General features: G+C 36.0%; 1 protein-coding gene across 3 annotated transcripts in view; it reads right to left on the minus strand.

Moving 5' to 3' along the window:
* LOC124629866 overlaps nt 1–24,428 on the minus strand; it is a 66,959-nt gene that overhangs the window by 25,479 nt on the left and 17,052 nt on the right. For all 3 annotated transcript variants that reach the window (XM_047163519.1, XM_047163520.1, XM_047163518.1), the window contains exons 2-3: nt 15,631–16,005; nt 2,889–3,053 (exon numbers count right to left, since the gene is read on the minus strand). In XM_047163519.1, coding sequence (XP_047019475.1) covers nt 2,889–3,053; nt 15,631–16,005 — 540 coding nt within the window. The remainder of the gene's footprint in view (nt 1–2,888; nt 3,054–15,630; nt 16,006–24,428) is intronic.

Below are 24,428 nucleotides of genomic sequence, written 5' to 3' on the forward strand. Positions count from 1 at the left end.
GTTAGTCGCAAAACAAAGTTGTTGATTCATTACCACAAATTAATTGTTACACTCACGTTACCTATGCAGGGAAAAGTTACTGGTTACAATGATGTTATTTTATGGGTACAATAAGTCTCCGAAGTAATGTTTATTTTAATTCTCCATTAATCTTCATACAAACACATTTTTCTGAATTAATCCTTTACCCATCATTCGAATCTTCGTAAGGTCTCATTGAAAAGTTGTAAATAGCAGGACAGTTCCGTACACAACACAGAGCCAATTACTCACAAGTTGTTTCCGAACTTATTCGGGCACAAATTTGGAAGGATTCGGCCCTTATAAGGGACAAAGGCGAGATTTCGGACGAAATTAAATTTTCCAAAAAGTTTACCAATATTGAATTAGTTTTTCTTCTTATTTCATTCGCTGTTTCTTGGTATGGTATTACAAGTTGTTTTGGTTTTCGAAAGGCATCCTCAAAAGTGCGATAAAGTTATAACAATGTTGGTTGTTTCAATTCGAATTTGCGTTCTTTGGGATTGATACCGAGATTGTTGTCGGAGTTCTCGTTATTTATATATTGCTATTTATAAAGTGGAATATTTATGTTTTGTTGCGTATTTGTTTCCGGTTAACAACCTTCTAGGTGTATTAATATACACAATTAGGCAGTATCGTTTATTCTTAGGCTAGATCGCATATTAAACAGAACTTGTACTTGCAAGGAACTCAAAACATTTTCAATAAATAACTATCTGTAATATTGAAAAAGTGACCTTGAAGTAACTAATGACAATTCACAGAATGTGCGTGTATAGGAAACCAACTTTCTCCCCCCTGGGAATAAGTTTCAATGTTAGGGTAAAATTATATTCCAACTATTCCGAGAATAGAAATTAATAGGCATGTATCAATCGATCATTATCCCACGAGTTCTAAGAGGCAAGGGAAATGGGAAACTATGGCGAACATGCTGAACTGGAAACCGAACAACATATTGCTCTTCGTAATACGTATATTGATGTAGATAAAGCCGTATTCTGCCAGAGAGCAGATGAAACCGCAGAGCTTGTATGAACGTGAGCCACTGAAGTAGAACAGAACGCGCGTCTGAGGAAGCACTTATGTTACCCAGATGAATTGCACTAGATCTTTAAGTTAGATTCTAAAGTTCTTAGCAGCTGTTGGTAAAGTATTTAGCGATGGCTTGTCTTGTGTGCTAGTTCGAAGTTAGTGATCGATTTCATATTAAAAGCCGGAGTAATATTTTAATGAAATTAAAAGCTTTCCGCATGATTTTGGAATTTTCTGTTTATGGAAAGTAGTGTCATTTTAGATGTTATTGAATTATCTTAAGAAGTCAAAAAGGGGAATGATTACAAAAGAAATATTAGCACATAAAAATGTCCTTAACTAACATAAAAACAAACATGATTACTTTGGTAAAAGGAAAACCTAGACTATGCGAACACAAACAATATTGCTCATAACATATTCATATTAATTTATTACCGTTCCGAGATTGGATTTGTTTTGTTTGACAAACGACACATCGAATCTGTCATGTACAGCATTGACAGTGAATATGTCATGAATATAATATGGCGGACGCGAATCAATTCGTATTCAAATGTAGAAATATGTTATGAAAAATTCCTGCCGATTTTGCTTTTTCTGTAGGTCCTACTATTATTTTTTACCAAAATTCTATGGATAGTTTTATTTCAAATCCTATATTTTAGCATTCACCAATTGTTGCACAATGAAAATCAAATCAACCCCTTAGGTACTTGATTCGGGTATCAAACTCACAACTTCATAATCTAAGTTCGCATGAAATATAAACAGTCTTCAAAGAAAGTACGTTTTTAAAGCGCTTCTGAATCTGATTAAAGATAAGTTCCATCTTCATCTTTTCCCAAGTGGGTCGTAAGATGTGACAAGGGTTATATTGGATGACTAGGAAACAGCAGAGATGGAGATAAAAACAAAGATGAATCAAAATGATGAATAATTGCACGTCAAAATACAGAAGCATTTTCAAGCCAAACAAATAAAGAATGATTGAATATTCAGAAAGTATATTTGTTTATTTATTTTAGTTTGATTGACAGTATAATTAAGACAGGGTATTCACACTTATTGTTCTACTTTTAATTCCTGCTACTGCAATTTTTGTTCTTTCATACACTTCCAATGATTTACATGTCCACAAGCAATTTAAAGTAGTATTTTCCGTACCCGAGCAGCACAATGTGCGTGCTCAAATAGCAACGACCTCTCGCGTGTGTCAAAGGCAAACATTCAAGTTGTTTTGAATGGTGTTGCTAAGGTGCTTACTCCGGCCAACTTATATTAATCCTGGGGACAAAAGCCTTGCAAATGTGCCTCCGTACGTAAAGCCTCACCTAGATTAAAAATTATGTTTCCTTTGACAGTTTAATGGGTGTTATTGCGTTCGGGATTGGACATCAACTGATACAAACGTGGCTTCATTAATGGGTAACTGATTAACGCGCGGTGCTCACCTATACTTCAATTTGGGTCATTCAATACGGTTGATCAACGTCGTTTAACGTAATTATTTAAATCACTCAATGTATTGTAATTAATTTTGATAATATTTTGAATAAATCAGAGCTAATGAAATGAAATGTTTATTAAGCTTACTAATTCACGGATGTTTATTATTTCATAGATATTGATTTATGGACTGCGCTTTGCATATGTGTACGTTAAAATTATCACGATTCCTTTAATTTACGAACACATTTCATCTTGTAGGAATATGCACGATTACTATACGATTGTAGACAGTATTTGGCAATTCCAATGGACCTTCCACCAAAAGACATTTTGCCTTTGTATCCACGACCAATATACATAAAGGTAGTAAATCTTACCATCATTGATGAACGGGTAGATAGCTCTCAGTTCTGCCTCATAGGCCTCCAGCGATACAGCCGGAGCTATGGGAGGAACGTAGTCGTCTTCTGGTGACCGCTCTGATCCGTAGCCCTGGTCGAACCCGGGGTCTTGGAGCTTCCAGACTGGCTCGGCGTCAGAACCTGGGGAGGAAAGAAATGGTAAATATTAATGAAAAGGAAAAAAGGAATTATTTTTCTTTTACTACGGTGAGTTTTATTGGAAAAAGTGCAAAGACACTGCATGTGTGTTTTAACCATAAACTTAAACGGTTTATGGTTAAAACACACATCAGAAATAATATGCTATAATACCATGCAATACATAGTTTAAGTATATAGCTAGTACTATTGAGGTAGGGTATTGTATATGTTATTCATAAACTCAAACAGCAGCCGTTCAAGACTTCGAAACAAATATTATGAACTCTTATTTAATAAATTTATTTTACTAAAGAGCAACACAAAGCTTACGTACTTAAAGCATATTCGATACTGACGCCTTTCTTGTTACGCGTGGAGAGAAAACTCCCAGCCAGTCAATGCAATTCGACCTCTACGTAGCAGTTACAAGTAAAATCGATTCAACTTGAAAGCGTAACGTATCCTTCATGCAAGTGAATACACGATTCTACAATGTATGTGTACATAGACACCTATACGGTTCTTTGTTACGCTTCTAATATTCCCACAAAATCACGAAACCATTGATATTTATCTCCGGGGCATTTTGCGGCTTATGGTGAACGTATTATAAATACATATTATGTGTAATGTATGTATGCGACTCCCGGGAATATCTTTTGGCAAACAGTAAGAATTTGTACTCTTTGTTATTTCTAGATTATCGAAAAAACGGCTGTATGTCAAGGGGGTAAGGTATAATATGAGATTGACATCGGCTTGCGGATACCCAGAGCGTAAAGTAGCGATGTTTCATGTAATATAAAGAAATTCACATAATTTTCTTTTGTTTCTCTGACTGTTGATTGGCGTTTATTTTACTACGTTTTAATAACAAATAGCGTTGGTTATCTTTTGTTTTCGGGGTCATTCAGTTGTTACTTCCCTTTTGTAAATAATATTAATGGTTGGTTGGGTAAACCGGGCGGCCGTACTTTGTAACGAAGTGTCCTAGCGCATGACTATCAAAAACCGATCAATAATGTCAGAATAACTAACAGGAACATTTTAGAGCCAGACAAACATAAAACGAAGCTTCGTATGGAAAATAAGGTACCTATGTTTAGTTTCAAGCATAATCTTACGTGGAAATGTATTATGTATGAAGAAGGAACGGTTGGTAAAATATCGCTTTGCGTGCTTCGGATTAGTTAGGCGGCTCTGAATATGGTGGCCGTAACGTTGATTTACGTTTTTCACCCGAATAGCAACGTAGCACTGTAACCTACCCCACTTATTTAAGTAACAGTATGTTAATAGGTTCTGTGGTCATTTATCAGTGAAATGCTAGGGCCATAATCACATCGAAATGTATTGTTGATGGGAATCAAATCAACTTTATCCAGGGACATATCGTACATGCAATTCTGTCGTTAGAAAAGAACTTTCGTGCTTTTTTTGTGATACATAAGTTGGTATAAATTTTCTTTATGCATAAAAGTTCTGACTGCATCGAAGGTATGAAGAAAATAAGATTTTGATTAAAAGATTAAAAATTAAAAACATAAAATATTCCTAAAAGATTGTTTGCAAAGCGTAATCTACAAATTGTTTTTGCTTTATAACCTCTACTGAGGTTCATGATATCGATTCACATGTTCAGAGTTCAAGGACATTGCTGCTGCATTCGAAATACGCATTCTTGAAAGTCACCTTGTAACTTGCACTGCTGTTCATCCTTTAGAAAGTAAACAAGCTTTGTAAATAAAACTTTTAATGATACAATAGGTACACTTCGCGCCACGTAACTTTGCAATTCTGAAGTTAGCCATTTACTCGTATAGATATTATTGAGAAGTGAAGTTGGCTACTATTGCCGTCACAATAATAAATATCGTGAAAACATTTCTGGGTATATGTGGTGCATCAAATGGCTAACTTCAGAATTGCAAAGTTACGTGGCGCGGACTATAAATTATGAAAAGTAAGCCGCCATGTGTAAATAGGTATCACACGGAAAACTAAGTTATTATAAATGACTCCGGAAAATATAGAAGCTAAATAATATATTTCAATAATAAATCAGGGTATATTTTAAGCCTCTTTAGCATAGTATGCTAAGTTAGTGTACGGAACTGAATGCGAATTTATTTATGTAAACAAAAAACATCGGAATTCATTTTTAATTCATGTTTCGGTGGTTCATTTTGTTGGTTGGGATTGTTGAAAGCTGTCTGTTTTATGAACATTCTAATTGTTAAGCTTGAAGTGAACTACACTATCACATAGCAATAATACTAGGTAAGTATGTAAAGAAGGATTGGAAAGACTTGGGTTTGGATTTATAAAAAAATATGCATTTTTATAAAAGGATTTTGATAAAACTTTACAGTAATACAGCTTATGTACATAAAGATATTATATAGGCCATTTATTTACTGACTGTGAGAACGAATTCTCACAAAAATGCGGGGAGGAGGTAGTAAAAAATATTTCAAATATTTTTATTTGTTGTTTCGTTTGCATTTATATTGCAAGTTATAAAATATTTAAAGGTTCGCTAAAAGGTAACTACTCCAATATGAAAAACGGATAAGTAATCAAAAATATATCGAACTTACATATGATTAATGCATTCAAACGAATATGATTTTGAAATACATAAAACTTGATTCCCCGAAATTTCAGTTTTCATTTCGTAATTGGCACTGGACATGGATTTATCGGGCTATATTTTTTGCTAGAATTATTTATTGACAAGGTTAACTGAATTATTTTATACCAAAATAAACCTATGTAGTATGCCGTTTGAAGTTTTCACAGAGCTACATTTTTTGTAGTTTTAGCATTCACGTAGGCAAAAGTAGTGTTATATAAAGAAATACATAGATTAATGGATTCTTAATCGTTTTGCAGACGTCTTTAGTCGGCTCATTAATCACACCGCTTTAATAGAACTTTTATAAAATAAGATTCTAATAGTCTAGATATCTACTATTATAAAATGCCCACGTTAAGCACTTAACTATTAATGTAACTAGATAGTGTGGTAGATACGATATGCTCTTGCGCAAACCATAATACCATATAGTTACTCAAACTCAAAATCATTTACCATTAACTTATTCAACCTTGGCTGCAAAACAGCATTTTTTGAACGTCAAAATTTACCAAAGACAGCCCCAAAAACGCCCAGCCTTCACCACTTCCATGTGCCTTATATTTAAAAACATAATTTTCTTTTAATTCATATTTGTGAAAATTCTACTAATCAAGCTACAAATATAGGGATAGTCAATTTCAATCATTATTCGTGCGCACGCGGTGAAACAGTCAAAGAAATGACTTGAAAAGCCAGAATACTTGTTTCAGCTTCGGCAACATTTTCACATTTGTTTATGTGATGTCCAGTGACCAGTGTACTCTGTTAGACGAGATAGGGTGGTGAAACCACGAAGCCACGTGCTATATTTCGGCACTGGCTTAATGGCTAGTGTAGGTAGTGTTTTGTTACTTTGACAGGCTTTTTGAGGACTGTTTTGTAAACTACAGGTCCTGTGTGCTATGTTACTCGTCATGTACTTGTTTGTATGTATGTACCTATACTATGCGCATGAGATATTTTATGTAATAAGAAAAATCTGAGGGTCATGCCTTATTTTTAGCGATAAATAATAATAAAAACAACTGTCTTTATAATACAATGGCAGTTAACTTGCTTTTTAATCTATCAAAAGAAATCACTCATCCATTTTCATCAATCTTTCAACAATTTTCACAACTCTATAGCAGTTGCACTGTGCACTTTAATCTCAATGGATTGCGCAATTCTTATTTTTATTTCCAATCGAAATATGGACGAGAGTAAACTGCTCAGTCTTTGTGTGGGTTTTGATCAAACATAAAGCAAAACCATTTTATACAGAAGCTTTGAATATGCTCATCGCAGAGTAAGGAACAATATCATAGATAAGTAAATGAGGGTCAAGTTTCCAGTTCTAATGCTAGAGTTCTATTGAGTTTCACGACCCTAGTTTCCCCCAATGTTCCTAGTTTTACCCTAATATACCTACATTTGGCTGTAAACCTTCCTCAGTGAATAGTTAGTGGACTGTGTGTATGACTCATGCATAATCATGATTACAATACTGGTTGGTTTGTCTGGTTTTACTCGCATCTTGTGATAAAATATGGGTATGGTATGTAAATGTGACTTTTTGGACCACTAATTAGGCACTTTTTTGGAGCACGTAATTTGTACGCACTAGCCGTTAGGTTAGTCATTTTGCTCAATGAAAAAATGCTAGTGTGAAATATTATAAATCGAGAAATTCCGAAAGTAAACACTGGTAAAATACTGCAACATTTATTTATATTTACCCTGAAAATATTAATTCAATTTCGAACAGATGACCTTTAAACCTTCGCTTCGGCTGTGATCGGCATTTCTCGGAAATAGCTAACCTAATTCAGTCTAGGTCCAAATGTCGCAAACCTAAATTGATTCCAGTCCGTACTATTTTTAGTCTAATTTGTCTGTATTTCGGATGGCACGTTAAACTATAGGTCCCGGCTGTCATTGAAGATCCTTAACAGTCGTTACAGGTAGTCAGAAGCCAGTAAGTCTGACACCAGTCTAACCAAGAGGTATTGGGTTGACCGGGTAACTGGGTTGCGGAGGTCAGATAGGCAGTCGCTTCTTGTAAAGCACTGGTACTCAGCTGAATCCGGTTAGACTGGAAGCCGACACCAACATAGTTGGGAAAAAGGCTCGAAGGATGACTATTTTTAGTCTAATTATAGTTTATTTTCGTACAAGGAATACGTCGTTAGAAACACGTCCTCATCAGTGACGCATGTCGATTATGTAATGTTTGGGCATATCCTACATACACATAGATAATTTTCTCCTTTTCATAGAAAAACATGAGTCATATTTATTGGGTTTCTTTACCCTATAAATAGTAACAGTTGTGTTATTTTCGTACGATAGTATAGTATGGGTAGGTAATATTGAATAGGTATTTCTAGCTGGACTCTTTTTCAACTCGTGTAACGGTGTGATGAGGCGTAAAATAAATAAAAGGTTGAGTAATAAAAGCCACCTATTTAGTCTATATTCACTGAGTAAATAAAACTTTCAATTAAAATTAAGTAATTGTATGTCAGTTTTAAGCTAATTTAATTAAAAGTCGCTCACGCTATCGTTTTATGCATTAGTACAAACAGTCGTGTCGTGCCTACTGATTTTTATAAAAAAGTATTTCCATTTTAAACCAAATTATAATAAAAAGTCCGAACTTTTATTCATTTCCATTTCATATAGAACGAACTGGACATAAAAATACACTTTCTAAATTGGTATCATGCGTTATAAAACTCATAATGGCTGGCCCAACACTCATAAAGGCCATCATTTTGGCAGCAAAAAATGGTTCAAAGCTTTAGCATCATCCGCTGCCATATTTCACATTTCATATTTAGCTCCTTACTCCAATAGAACGTAATCGACGACCCTCGAACGTAAGATGCGTCGGCTTATCGTAACGGCGCCGCTTTCGACTTGATTTATTGTGTTTACACCTGCACCTTATTGGTTCCTATTACGGCCGGCTACACAACAACTACTCGTGATTGGCGCTTGTTTTCATCCGGAATGTTTCAAGATAGTTATTGGCTTTTTATGAGTGCTGTGTTCTTTCATCATAATTTATATGTTGTTTCTTTTTATAGCTTATGCTTTTACGCTACCATAAGTAGGTTACAATTCACACACCAATAGTAACAACCACAGTATCGGTGTAATTTAATTTAACAATATTACTCTAGCTGTATTCACCAACAGTAAACTCAGCAATACTGTTACAAAGATAATTACGATCCCGAACGATAATCAAACTAACATCGATTAGAAACTAACAGCGAAGCAATAATGAAGAAACCTAGGTCCGTACAGAGAAACTTATCTAATTAGAACAACAGCAGCGATTGTTCAAGACTGGGAGCCGTTTTATTACACCTTATAGCCATAGACAGTGATATACAATAATACCACCTCTTTACAGCAGTTGAGTACATATAATGAGTAATAATATGACACTAGGTTTGTTTAATATTTAATAGGTAAACAAAAGTTGTGGAAGTTATATTCAATAGGCAAGGGAATAAAGGCTTTGGTCTCAAATCTCGGGACGTGATAAGAGTGACAATACAATGTCGTGACGCCTCTCTGTCTGGCTTTGAGCTAGGCGAAACGTCCCGAATAATTGCTTCTAAAGATACTGACATATGTTCGGCGTTTTATCTTTGGAAGTCAGACTAGGTATCAAATGTATTTTTTTGTAACTTAGATAGAAATTGTGAAGACATAGTAAACATGAGTCATCTTTCGAGAAATAAATCATTCGTTACGTTCATATTACTTGAGCAGAGGTATATACCGCTTTACTTGTAAAATCATAACCATAGTACTTTTTAATCAAAGCTTCAATCTACCGTCAGTCGGTCTCCCAAGAAAATTTAGTTAGAACATTAATTCGAGTGTTGTCGCATGACGTAAAAGGCAAGTCAGAGGCGAACCTTTGAAAGGCTCAGATTAAAGTGCTCAAAGGTAGTGAAAAGCGGCGCGCCTACAGCCTCCGTACTTTACGTACGTGGGAAAAAACAATTTTCTTTTGAACACAAGTTTTGTCAACTAAAATTATATTAGAACAAGTTTCACGTTGAAACTTCATGTTGCTCGTTTGTTTTATGAGGGGAAAATGCACGTTGGGTGGAATTAGGTGGTAAGGGAATTAGGTGAGATAGGTATCGTAGTTTCGTATGTTTTCCTCAAGGCAGCTTTGAGATGTGGAGGATGGCCATTCTGGGGCAGTTATAGTCCCATAGGTCACTGACCAATGCTTGTTACACTTTTGTTTTTCGTAAATGAAGTCTGAGTAAATAAGTTCCAGTTTATTGTAAGCAACTGAGATTCTAAAGATAGTTTTCCCTTAGTAAATAGTAAGTTTATTTCAACATGAATTTTCAAGAAATAAAAGATACTGCAAAAAGAGTAACTCCGTACCTGCCTTAATAAAAACTGCATTTTATAAAATGGCAATTTATTACAGGAATACAGTACCTTAACAAGTAAAAATAAGAACGAGAAACATTATGAGAAATACGAGAAGAGTTTTATTTGCAGTCGGAAATAGAAAATCTATTGCGTTTCGTTTGTACGGTAAATGGTACTTTCAAGTTGCGGAAACCATGCTGAGCGCCTTACTCGCTATAACTTTAATGGAAGTATAAAGCAAAACGTCGTAAAAGTTTCAATAACAATTAACAATGAAGACATTAGGAGGAAAATATGACGTCACATGATATATAACCCGCTATTAACGAGTATTTCTCGAATAAACCACGCACTCTGAGGCGAACCACTAATGACATATTTTAATGGGAGTCTATTAATCATTCTCGATGGGAATCGTATAGAGGGGAGTTTGTTTAGCGGCCGTTTAAGTAAGCTGTTATCGCGAGGGTTAGCCTCAGGTGTGCGGATCCACGGGATAATGTATTCCTTCGACACCCCGCTGCGCAATTCCTCACATTTTTCCCTCTATGGAAAACTCGATAACTTTACCTCTTTCGATGACTGATGGAGAATTTATACAAATCCCTCGTCGTTTTGCTATACTTTGCTCTATTATTTTCTTTTGAGGTACTTCACATAACTATAGCAAGAGATACTTACACTACACTATCTTTCGAACTCATTCTTGCTTTAAATTAAACTCGAAACAGCAACAGCCAATTGCACAACACCTACGTACTTATACGCCATCGTTAAATTTTATGCGGGAGTCGAGCGGGCATCAGCAATTTCGATGCTCATATCAGACTATACAGGAAGGAACTCATCACTCTCGCAGTTTCCAATGACCTTTTGCTCAAGACTAACTTTTTTATAAACGTATCAATCATGTTTCAGCACGAGCACCGTCTTCCGTTTAGCATATTAATCTCATTTTTATACTTCATGCCAAGGTGAAACTGGTAAAAGTTTTAACAATACTGTAGCCATTAGCCATATATCAACGTCGAGCGAAGAGTCTGATTCGGACGCGGGCAAATTGGGATTAATAACGGTCTTACTACGAAAGAATTCCCCCCACATTTTCTTTTACTGATTAGGTGGCAAGACAAATCGGTTCGGATAGTGCGAAAACACGGAATGTTTTCAACTCGCCTTTTGTTTCTGAAGGATAGCCGCGCCCCAGGGCTGCCACTCAAATGATTTGTCCGTAAAAATAATTACGGACTCCGAAAACAAATACGACCAATTAGTTGTTTGTCTTTTCAGAGGCGGAAGAGCGTTCATTGCGAACATAATTGTATAACATTAGGTGGAAGAAATATCGAGGTCAAATAGCAAAATGTTTATCTTGGTACAGGCGAAATCTTTGTATAATTTAATGCCTATCTTATCAGTAATTAATCAGATAACATTGGAGCAGTAGTGGCTTGTACTTGATTTACAAGGCGATGCTATCGCGGGCTATTCAATACTTTGTTTTATGCAGTCGCTCGAGAATATATTCGACGAATACCTACTATATGCGGAGTCTTCTATAAAATTATGTGCCTTCAGGAAAGTATGTACCTAACGTTTGAACTTTTTCCCATTATGGCAAAGCTGTCTAACCGATGAAATATTTACATTTCATTCTGCAACGATTTATGCAGTACAATTTCAATTTACAATATGCAACAAAAAGGAAAGAAATATGCAAATTCAACAAAACATCACGTTATAAACTTCGAAGTGCTGAAATATTGCCAGCGCTTTGTGTAAGTAATGTATTAGAATTAATGCTGGTTTTCGGTGGCACGCGATCGCCACCCCTTCCGCACCGCCCTTGACCCGCGGTTATTCGGAGCGATGACGTCAGCGAGAACGACCGAACCCTGCGCCATTGTATAGATAAATTGTCACAGAAGGAACGCTTTGTAGAACTTGCGAATTTGCGACTGTACAGAAAAGGAGAAATACTCGTAGCTAAATCTTTAGTTTTTTACAAGACTGCAGTAGTGAAGTATTTTGAGACTAAATTGCGTCATTATTATTTATTGACTTTTAGTGAACTATTTTTAACAGCTGGATGAAAAAAAATCGTAAATGGTGGTCCAAACGTTAGTCTAGAAGTTGGCCATGGATGTTGTTTTGAATTTTTTTAGGCTTCATTTCGTTTTAGACTTTCTGTCCTTCTCTATAAAGTACACATAACAAGTCGCTGCGTCTGAACCGAACTGCAGTGTTAAATGTGAATTTATTGTAATTATGGCTGCAGCGTTTATCTGACGCTTGCTAGAACATTCCAGGCAGCACGACTTTAATGCAGGAGCAAACATCTGTCTAGAAGGCGATTTAATTCCATTAGAACACTGGGGTTGAATGCTGTTGTGCATTTTGGCCACTGAAGTGTTTATTTAAGAAACTCCTTTGAGAGTTTATGCAGACCCAAGTTTATGTCTAAAGCTTTTCAACCAACTGCATCTTGGCTTCATAAAATTTCAAGTTCTATCATTTCTCTAAACCAAGCATCTCTATATAAGTTTCTTGAGGTTCAAAAATGATTTCCTAAGTTAAAAAAAACTCTTATTTGCATCTTACTGTAAGCATATGCATGCTCTAAGAGGTAATCCAAACATGGAACTTCCTTGTAGATAAAGACACAAGCTCTCCATATAAATTCTACTCTAGGCTTGCGTACACACGACGGAACAAAGTAAACAGTGGGGCGGTAGCTAGCCAAGCGTAATCTGAAGATGCTGCCACAAGACTCACTGACGAATCTTGTAACACAATTTTTTTCCTCATCGTGAGGCAAAGATATATTCCCACCCTACGAGGAAAATATTGTAAGATACACTTGAGAGCGAAGAGTCGGGATCAGTGTTAGAAAAATAGTATGTTCAGTTTTTGATGAAAAAATAACTGTCCTGGTTGAAGTAAACAACAATCTTTATTTCATGAGTTTAAATTCTAATTTAACGTAAATTGTGGATCGATTTCATTTGGATTGATTTTGGCAATGAAAAAATTTATACATATCTACCTATTTATTAAAGACAGAAGAAGTAAAAGTCTACGACGTTCTGTCGTAGTTGTGGTGAAATAAAGTTTTTTTTGTTCTGTCCCGGATTTATTGCTCTCGAGTGTAGCTAGTGGTGGTTTCAAATCACTCACATTTCTCTACCTTATTACCGCTATCTTTTCTTACTAGCTTTTTATAGGCGATGATCGATGATCTTCGTACCACGCTGCCATTAAGAGTTTTTATCTTTTCCCTTATCGCTCTTACGCCTCGGGATCCGCCTATCTAGATTCCAAAGAACATAAAAATTTAAGTGAAAATCCGAGCAAGTTACACCATATTTTAAACCAGATTGTCTGTAGATGAGGTGCCAAGATTCGTTGAAATTTTTGTGCCTCCACTGGAATATTATAAAAGTAACTAAATCGGGCTTCGGTTTCTTATTCTGCTGCATATTTTTTAAGATAACATTTATAATGCAGTTTTATTAAGGTGCACTTTGTTTTATTTACACCAAATGAGGGCAGCGTGGACATAACACGGACTAAGAAAGGTAATAAGTTGTTTTTGTGAGGCTAATTCGAGTGTGAAAGTCTTCTTACAATTTATTAGCATCCAAATTTATACTTTAATACACTGTTCTTGTTTCACAACCCATATCTCAGCTACGAAGCTTCAGTAGCACACAGTGCAAGTAAAAAGTTGAGACCCAACAAAAACTAGCATCATGGTGATAACTACAACTACAACTACAATCACCAATGGTGATAACTACAAAACAAAAGCTCTTACTAACTTAACTGAATAAGACGTAGTTTCCGCGTTTATTGTTTCTAGCTAATTGGTACTGTTGGCGTAGATTATGAGGTAACTAGCAACTCATCTAATGAGTTTGTTTTGTAACTAAACACTTGGCCGTAACTTTGATTTCACTAGTCTGTAACGAGAACTTGGTTTTATTTGTTTACTTGCTAAAGAGGAGTTTGGGCTGCGTGCGGTTAATTAGAGGATTAGGGACGGATTTCCAGTTTATTGGTAAATAATGTGAAGTTAAATGAAAGTATTTCAAAACAGACACAACATTGCCTTCCATGTGCACGCACATGCATTGCATAACGCGAAATGTTTTGTATTGATGATAGTTCCATCTTAAGTAAATAACGATTCTCATTTTTATTACACATTTTTTAATACATATTGTTATTTTGCACATAGAATAACGATATTAGCCTTACCTACCTCCACACAGAATCAAATACATACTATAGTACACAATATGAGAAATGTTTGACTTGGCGATGCTATTTCATTAAATCGCCCGCGGTATTAATCGGACACATTAATTCTAGACCCTCTCACTATAAAAAGTTGTAGGAACGCTATAAAGTGAGCAGAATACATATCAAACTGGATATAGACGTTATTTTGCACGGAAAATTATTTATGTTTCGAGTGGAGGAAAACGTGTGTCGAATTTAAAGCAACCCTGTTTTATTATCGATTTGAAGATACTCTCTTTTAAGGAAGGAAGTATTTTGAGTAAATATTATAATAAGAGCTTTTGCTCGTTATCGTTATGAAGTGGAATCGATTTAATTAATTAGATAAGCTCCAGGAAGAAATGGTACTGACGCAAGAATTTGCGCGCTACTCTAAATTTTAAGGTGTTCCATTTCTCAGTCCACGATTCGAAAAAATATTTAATTTTTCAGCTGGAGAAGTAAATAGGGCAGAATATAAATTCTGTTTTCAAAACACATTTAACCAACATAGCGTGAATGTGTAGGTAGGTACATGTTTCATATTCCTTTTACCCAAAGCTCGGTTGTATCGCCCTTTGTAAAATAGCGGCGAGATATGTAATTCTTCCTGAATTGCTCAGTTCCGCACCGAGGGCCAAAGGGTTCTGTCCAAATGATTTCCCTTTGTTAACGGCTACAAAGATTAAGTTCTTTTTATTAAAATCATTTCCAGTGAAATGGCTCGGCTTTATTTTCTCAATGAAAGTGGGTTAAAGGGAACGACTAATAGAAGGGTATACGTAATACAATTGCGGAATCCCAGCGTTGGAATAGGTCCAAAAATTGTTACGAGAACTTTAAATGTCTAGAAATTCCGGGTTTAAGTACAGTGATTCTCCGGGCTGCGCTGTTCCGTCCCCGTATCCGATACATAGAACTACAATTTATTTTTATTTGAGCTTTTATTGAAATGAAGTTAGTCTTTAGCAACGATTTCAATACATAGTCATTTTACTACATTACAATAGGCCGATTGATATTTGTGAACACTTGAGGCAGGACGTTATTCTGAAGATTAGCCACAAGGCTAAAGGCATTGTAAATCGTGAGAAAAGAAAACAGTGTTGTCTAAAAATAAAATGGCGAGCAAAAAGCGACCTTCGCTACATTCAAATGAAGGCTACATTCAGCATTGGATGACAAGAGAAGAAAAACCGAATTAGCATAACAATTGAGCGGAGAATTGCATAACAAGAACATTAAGAATTCACTCACCGGATTTGCTAACTCTGTACCGCAGGCCGCGTCCTCCCTTCGGATGGCAGCGGTTGTAGGTCCCGAACTCGCCGTAATTGTTGTTTACTCGGCTGTAGTCGGCCAAGTGTCGGTTGCCGTCTAGATGGTTCGGCAACGACCGGTTCCAGCCCATAACATCGCCGACCACGGACCCGCAGACGGACGATTCTGTCTGAGACTTGGTGTCGCCATTGCAGAGGTCGCCGCTGGAACGCGCGCGCCGCCCCTTTAACCCTTTGGCGGAGTGCTGGCTGATGTTTGAGCCCATAGCTTGGCGGGACCTCACGGGGGCCCCGCCGCCCGCATCGCGCCAACCTTCCTTCTCAACACTGTCACGTCTGCAGTTGTTCTGACCTGAAAGGAAAAGTTATGTTACAACAGCAGCCTATATTTTTAAAGCCTATAAATGGTGGGCCTGTCTAGAATCTGCATAAACATAATTTTGCTGAACCTACTGCATAACCTATCTACAAATGTTATTATACAAATGAAGAAGCAAAATATCTCATATTGTGACACAAACGGTACAAACAATATTATTATTGTTACGCTTTAATTTAATTTAATTAAGAGTCGTGGTGGCCCAGTGGGTAAAGAACCAACCTTTCGAGTATGAGGGTGTGGGTTCGATTCCAGGGTCAGGCAAGTACCAATGCAACTTTTCTAAGTTTGTATGTACTTTCTAAGTATACTTAGACACCAATGGCTGATAAAAAGGTGAAGGAAAACATCTTGAGGAAACCTGGACTATAAAAAGTCTGAAATCACCAACCCGCATTGAGCAAGCGTGGTGATTAATGCTCAATCCTTCTCCGTGTGAGAGGAGGCCTGAGCCCAGCAGTGGGACGATAAAAAGGCTGTAACACGCTTTAATTGAATTTTCTCGCGAGTTCACAGCTACCTTTGATGTTTGTTAGCATCGATACATTAGCAACGTCAAAGCATTCTATTGATTTATTGTGCCAGTCGACGTAATAAGCGCGGATACAAGAAACAAAAATGCTTTTAAAAGCACAAATAATGTACGTTTACATACATTATAAACACAGTTTTCTGCGTATAGGATTATAAGTTTGAGCCGTACCTGTATGAACACATATTTCAATTACATTTTCTCCCTGGCTGTGAAAGTGCGAATTCGGTAACACGTGGAACTTTTGACAGTTGCTCGAGCTCACGAAATTTCTCGCTTATACTAATTATTCAAATCCACGCCGAGGACGTATTTATTTACCGATATCTGCATTACTTATCTGTTCTTTATATATAAAGGAATGTTTCGATAAATGAAAGTGCTATTAAAAGGAATTATGAAGATACGGGACTAGAGCTGCGCCAAAATTAATTGTTGATAAATTGTTTCGTTCCAATAAATTCTTTCAGGATTAATCGTTTAGAGAATCTTACAAGTTACTGTTATTGTTAAATTCTATAAAAGGTTACTGATCTGGTTTAATTTCAGACGAAATTCTGAGAACTGAACCGTACCTAATAGTTTACAGTACGATTATGAACTGGAAGTTGACAAAAGTGCTTTATTTATTACAATTTCTTTTGTATGAGAAAGTGGGTAACGAGTTTGCGATAAAATCAATGTAATCGTTAGGAAACAATCAGGGCAGTACACTTTGAAGTACGCACGCAACTGACGGAACATGACAAATTGCTCTTTCAGTTTACCTACACAGTTCACAAGGATTTAATCAATTTTGACATTAATCAAGAACGCAAACACGACTGAAATGAAAGTTCCATAAAATTATTTATTACTGTTGTTATAGTAAAATATGAAATGGCAATATTTGATGTTTTACAAGTGAAGGTACGATTGTACATACGCTCTTGAATGAAATCAAATTGATAAAACAATGAATTCTCTAAGCGAGAGCTTTGCTTAATTCCAAGAATTAAATGAACATGTTTCCTTTGTAAGTTTGTCTGAAGCACATAGATAGCATCTCGCTATTCCCAGGCCATCGTTTGGGCAATTTGCAACCTAATGAATATGCGTTTCATTTAAAATACATTATGTGGTTAGAGGCTACGATCATTTGCTATACGTATGATTTCCTGTGTGTAAATACTCATTTTACCATCTTCCTCGCATACGGGAATAATATTTAAATTACTGTCGAGTGTTTTTTTATCCGTTCTCACGGCAATTTTAATTATCGCAATGTTACGATGGACCGAGTACGTTATTAATTACGCATATCGTTTATTTTTCCGAGATCATAGATAGCGTTAATTGTTGTGTGGATATATAGGATATTAATTTGATTATGTCTTCGAGCAGTATTCTCATTCTATTGGAATATTCATAAAGTAAATTTTGAATACCCAACAAATGACCTGTGCCAAATTATTACGTCATTATCATTCATAACGTTGGATTGAATCATTTTAATCTTAATAAAATCATAAGATTGTTCAAGAAACTCTGCGAATGAAAGGGTTGAGTTTCTTCTCAACCCTTTCATTCGCAGAGAAACTAAATTTACAAAATTCATTTCCTCGCGGCGGTTTAGTAATTTCCATAATTGCTGGAAATATTCGCCAGTTCACCAAAAATATCGGGAATATTTAATGAGATGCGGTGGCCTGTGTCGTGCCTACTTCCGAAGATTTAATGAATCTTTCACCCGCTTGGCGCGAGTTCATTAAGAGCTCCCGCCACAAATGCCGGCGAGTGTACACACTATGTGTTGCGTATAAAATATGAATAGCGACGCAGAACGATTCGTTCGAGCTTAGCCTTTGAACTAAATGCGCGGCTCGTGTATTTGTGGCTTTACACGCCACGCTGGAACTACAAACACACTACTAAATACAACATTCACACGTTATACGGGCTTACGTGACATGGCTTTCTGGCGTATTTTGCCTGTAATGGCGTTAAATATGTTGAATTCAGGACATTTTACAGTTGCGTATTTCGTCGCTAAGATACTCTTGCTCGGGCACTCTTCGAGTATTCCGAAGTCGCTCAAAGGCTTACTTCCACGGAATGTGGATTTAAAGGTCATTACATCGTTAGTCGTGTCACTGAAAGGGTAAATAGGAAGGATGGTTTAAAGTCTTTAAGCAGCTTTCTGTCAGCAGCTACATCAAAGGCACTTGGAGACAAGAGACGCATTATATCCTTGGGTAACAATTTCAACAATTTTATGATTAAAACATACTGACAATAATATTCCAGGAATCTACAATTCGGAACGTTGACTGTTAAGGCTCAAAGACCCTATGATCGTAAAATACCGAAATTATTTAACATTCCAGTGAAACACGGATGTTCTGAAAATTACCAACTAGACATAATATCCGGTGGCGGCTAAAGCTCAGCCTAGGCTGAACGGTAAGCCTTGATAAATGGCTGGGCCCGGCCGATATTGAGTACCTATCTATTTGATGGCAACTCAGCGGTTATTTACTGTAGCCAAACATAAGCTTCAATCATGAATTTCAATGATATCGTTTGGTATCATCTATGCCGAAATAGATCTGAGATAAGAATAAGTGTGCATATTAAGCAAAGCACATTTTAATTCGTCTTGTGTTATTACATCTAACAAGTCATAATCATGAGAGCACCGGCCTCTTCTCATACATAGAAGAAATGAGCGTCGCTAATCACAACGCTTGCTCAAGGTATATTAAAACGTAAAGTAGCATATTTAATTTAAGTTCTTTCCTCTTTTAATGTCTTTGGCAACTTAAAGAGACAAAGGTAGCCGTGCAGTCTTACCGAGAATCCCACCGCAAGAAGTTTCAAGCGAGCACCGTTTCTCATTACTGTTAAGCCTTTACACCGCAAAGCAATACACATTGTTGTCTCACGTACTACATTAAACAATGTCAATATAATGCAACAAAAACACACACAATACGACTTCCGTTTTGAAGTCGATCTTCCTCTTGTTTGAAGCAAAACAAATAGAACAGGTACACATGGGACCCCATTGTTAGAACGAACAAAAACTACGCCTGTTATGTATACCTGCTGCGTTGTATGCAAGGTTGCTTTTTACGTGGATAATTTAATTAACCTATATAATATTTTTATTAAACTGCCTATCCATGGAATTGATAAAAGTGTACCGTCAAATGTATTTTTCCGTCATAAAAAGAGATTTTTTTTTTTCAATGTTTGTGACAATATTCATAAAGAGAGAACTTTAAAATCGAGAAGAAACATTTCAATTTAAAATGAGATTAACAACGAACGAAATACAACTTCAAAGTACAACAAAGGTGATTGCTTCCATAATTACTTTTATTGGTTTAAATTGGCGACTTAAAACAGGTCAACCATTCTCAGAATTGGTGTTTATCTTGATTAATAGTCCGGTTAAAATCTTTTATTTACAGATACCATGGTCTCGGCCTACTGAGCCGGGACGTCAGTGATTGAGTAATGATGCGTAACAATGACCTTTTTGTTTCATGCAACATCGTCGTTGCTATTGTTTCAACTGTCATTTGTTTTGTTTTAGAAGTTGCGGCGTGGTTCGATCGATTTTAGCCCTTTATGTAGGTATTGTGGTTATGCGAATAGAGGTTTCAATTGTTGCAATGTAAATACTTTAGTGCTGGCTCTTCGGCTCCCTCCTTTGTACCTACAAACTAAGTCATTAATTTTATTGAAGTCGTTTATAAGGACGTCAAGTCTTTTCATCGAATATTAATTTTATTATAGCCATATTTTGTTTCTTTATATCGAAAAACAATTTCGTAACAGTCAGCTGTACTTGAACCTACAGATATATCTCGGAATTTCTAAGCGAATCTGAACGCTCGATTAGTTCCTTTGGTCCAAAGATCGTTTCTGAACGATTGCCCGAGTGTTTCTAAACGAGTGAATTTTCCAAATTGTTTCGGAAACATCTTGATCTACGTTTTTAATCTTGTTATTTGGAAAGTGAGAGCTTTGTTTTTGATAAGTAAACAATGGTAAAAGTACACTCGAGTTCCCATAGTTCAAAAATAATGTAAATGTAAATTAGACTAATGAAGTTTTTTGAGACTTTTACTTTTGAAGTTGAGTACGTTCTCAAAGGTGGCTTGTTATGAGTGTGGGGTAAAGTAAAGGGTACTTTTAGGGATTTATTTAAGTGTCTCTGAAGTCGGGGCCGGATTTGGACCGCAATGAAATCTCGCGTAGACAATTAAGAGCCGTCACAATGAGAAGGCGGAATGCGCCGCCTGCCTCAATCTTTACGTTTAGCTAACGTTACGGTTGTTTCTAGCTGTTGTTTGAGTTATTCTGAAGGCTTTTATGATATCATCCTTACTTAATGATATAGACGCGAAAGTAACGAAGTCGGTTTGTTACGATTCAGGCAAGAACATAAGATAGGCAAAATGGATAATTTTACTGGGTACGTTAAATATTTCCTTTAGGATTCGTGCGAAACCATAGCCAGTCTTGGCTAATTGAGAAATCATCCCAATTAAAGTAAGCAATAAGAATTTGAATCCGAATCAAACTATTTCATTATAGTACCTACTTCAAAAACCAAAAGTTCAAAAAGGAGACTTAGAATAAGCTCTCAGAACCATAAACTCTACGAGACGTTGCAATCACAATTCATCGTCTGCTCTCACAATTTCATTCATACTCACTCGTTCAATTGGAATAAAAGTAAATTCAGAACGAACGTAATAGGAACGAATGAATATCTAAAGTGACGGAGTCACTCAATGAAGGAAGGATTAGAGGCCTACTTATACCAATTTGGGACACATCGGTAGCTACCTACATTGAGACGCGATCAAATAGAATAAGTGTTTTAATTTCCGATCTTAAGGACTGCTCTCTTTACGAAATTTATCGTAGATCAGCACGTATTCAATGAGTAATCTATATTAAATGTTCACAAAGGTTTAATCAAATCATACTTTAAGATTACTCATGTTAATTTCGTAACATCTATAAAGTGATCAAAGATCAACGGTAAACCAAGACATGTACCTAACAAAAAATCGCTTGCGATTTTAATATGAGCGATTTACCTTGAAAGTAATTATGTAACAAAATTAATGCAGTAATTATAGGTAGACTTATAATTTCTAGTTCTGCTAAAACATAAGCGATGTGGTAGGTCTGCCTACATTATCACGTAGTACTCTTCTCGTGTGAACAGTACGTATAAGTTTAAGGTGTATAATATCACTCTGTGTTATTATAATCTCATTACGCATCTTTCTAGAAAGAGTCTAGTTTCTTAATAACTTAGACATAGGACCTACAGCTGGGTATGTTGGAAAGAAAAACACCGTTGCAAAAATCTTAACAACCGAAAATATTTTTTTATATCTTGTGGCTGAAAACATAAAGTTTTTAATTAAAAAATCTCAACCGACTAATTTTAGGAAACTTGTGTACGAACTACGATGTAAATACACACATTATTACAAAACTCAAAATAAAGTTTACCTTTAATCACGAACTTAATATTTTTCTGCAGTGTAAAACTTTTTATCTATTTGTCTAGCTAACCAGTCTGCGGACCAAACATGTTTACTGGCTCTGAGCAAACTGGCCGATAAAATCTTGTGTAGGTTAGAACAAGCCCAGCGAAGCTGCACAACATTTAAGAGTAAGCATATTTTGCGGATAATCGGAAATCGATAAGCTTCTCGATATAATATCGTAAAGACTGTGCCTGGTTCTAATGTATTACTGGGGCCGACGTACATATTTTTCTATGATAATGATCGATTCGGTTTTCTCGATTGCTGCAGAAACAAGTGCGTGTCTGTAAGCAACTTGGGACAGATGTCGTGATTCGTAATTCGAATCGACAGAGACGAGAGCAGTACGTGCGTATTATAGGAAATATGTCAAGAGTATCGAATGGATGTGGACGATTGGATATTTTCATATACCTATTTCTAAAATCTGATAGTGAAAAAGGTTTAAGAATAAATGTTCTTCCTTTGACGCATTTTCACTTTAAATGATCTAAAATTGAACTCAAAAGACAGCAAAAAATACATCTTAATAAGGCTCGCAGTATAAACGCGAAAAGTAAAGGTACCTAATAATAATATTGATATGCCTTTGAACAAACATAACACCCTTACATTAACGAGTCGGTTTTCCCTAGCATCGTACGTCACACTTGCTAGAAAGGTCGATTTACAAGGGTATGAAGAAAGCGCTTACGTCATTATCTGTCTAGGGATAATTTTAATAGCATTTACTATGAATTTTGTATTTCTAGTGTGTAACTTTATAACTATTTAACTTGCCTGTCGTATGAGTCATATGTGATACACACCGATTGTTTAACTATTGTGTCTGCACCGTGGTCAGCGAAGTGGTGAATGCTCAACTAGTTTGACGTTTCGAAAGAGTTTTTATAGGCCTATTTGAAATTAAAAAAAAAAAACTTTCACGCATATTGGTAAATACCTAGTTTATATAGGTAAGGATGGCTTGACATTTGTTAAACTTGTTAAAAATGGTTTTTATTTCTGTCCTGTTATAATTTGTTGTGAAGCAGATTTACCTACATAGTACCGATATGAGAATAAGATCTTGCCACTAGAACTTGCAAGTTAAATGAAAATGGTTTATGTTTTACGGTAGATATGCTTGCAACTTAAATAAAAATGGCTTATGTTGATATTTATAATAACTTAGTTCCTATGATAATATTAACATGGACATATTTTGATGACTCAAATGCAAGAATATCTGAATTCCGTAGCGTGGGAATTTTGTCATGTGTATATTGTAGTGTAATAAAATATCGAAGATGGCGGAAAGCAAGTCTTCCTATTGTGTTGCAGAAGTGCTGTCATAACAATAACAACTAGCTGACTTGGGTCACCGATTATACTTTATACCTAGTGGTCGTTTAATTTTAGGCTCCCTTGCAAAATATTTGTCGGTTTCTATTGAAAATTGTACCTACTGTGAAGTCCCTGAATCCACACAGGTTTGCACAACTTTTTGAATAAATAGCTAAGCAAACTCAATCTTAGTTCAATTACAATACGTTTGAATACGTAATGATATTAAATCTTCGCAAGTACTTTCTATTCTGACCTTCTCCTGAAACTTGTGCCAAGATTGACAAAGTGCCTCAGGGATTACACACGTGACGACTGTTATCCTTCGTAAATGTTATACAGCGAAGATTGTCAAGGGATCGAAAATTTACTTAGCCTCCGTCCCTTAGTAGCGGATGTATTAAGAGGCAGAACCGTCCCTTTTAGCTGAACGCTGCCGAATGCCAATTCTCTCCGGGTATCTCGTTACAAGGACGCTGCTGTATTTCCTTGATACTTAACACATTTTGTGTAGCCAAGAGGCCGTCAGATCCGTGTCAAGATTTTTTGGGTGGATTCTTTTTTGTATGAATGTAGCGGGTGATTAACACACACATTTACGCAGCGGAGAAGTGGTCTATTCAAAAATATTTAGCGTATTATCGACAGCAAGTCATGGAGTAACAAAAGCATTTTTCTATATGAAAGCAAATTTTTGTTATGGATTCTACTACTATTTTAATTCTACTACAAACATTCTATTAGATACTATTTTAATGGAAAACCTGTAACAGCCGAGTATGCCTTTAAGTCAACCATGGGAAAAAGGATTTCACTTATTTTTGCACAAACAATATATTTCGCATTATTATCAGAGGGCAAAACATACATTCTCAAAGAACATAAACGTGGTATGTGGACTGGAAAATGGTTATAAAAAGGCTCTTTTGCATACCCTCCAACTACGAAACTATCTTATGTTAGTGGCACAAAAAGTA

Source organism: Helicoverpa zea, chromosome 4 (genome assembly GCF_022581195.2).
Source record: "Helicoverpa zea isolate HzStark_Cry1AcR chromosome 4, ilHelZeax1.1, whole genome shotgun sequence".
Lineage (NCBI taxonomy): Eukaryota > Metazoa > Arthropoda > Insecta > Lepidoptera > Noctuidae > Helicoverpa > Helicoverpa zea.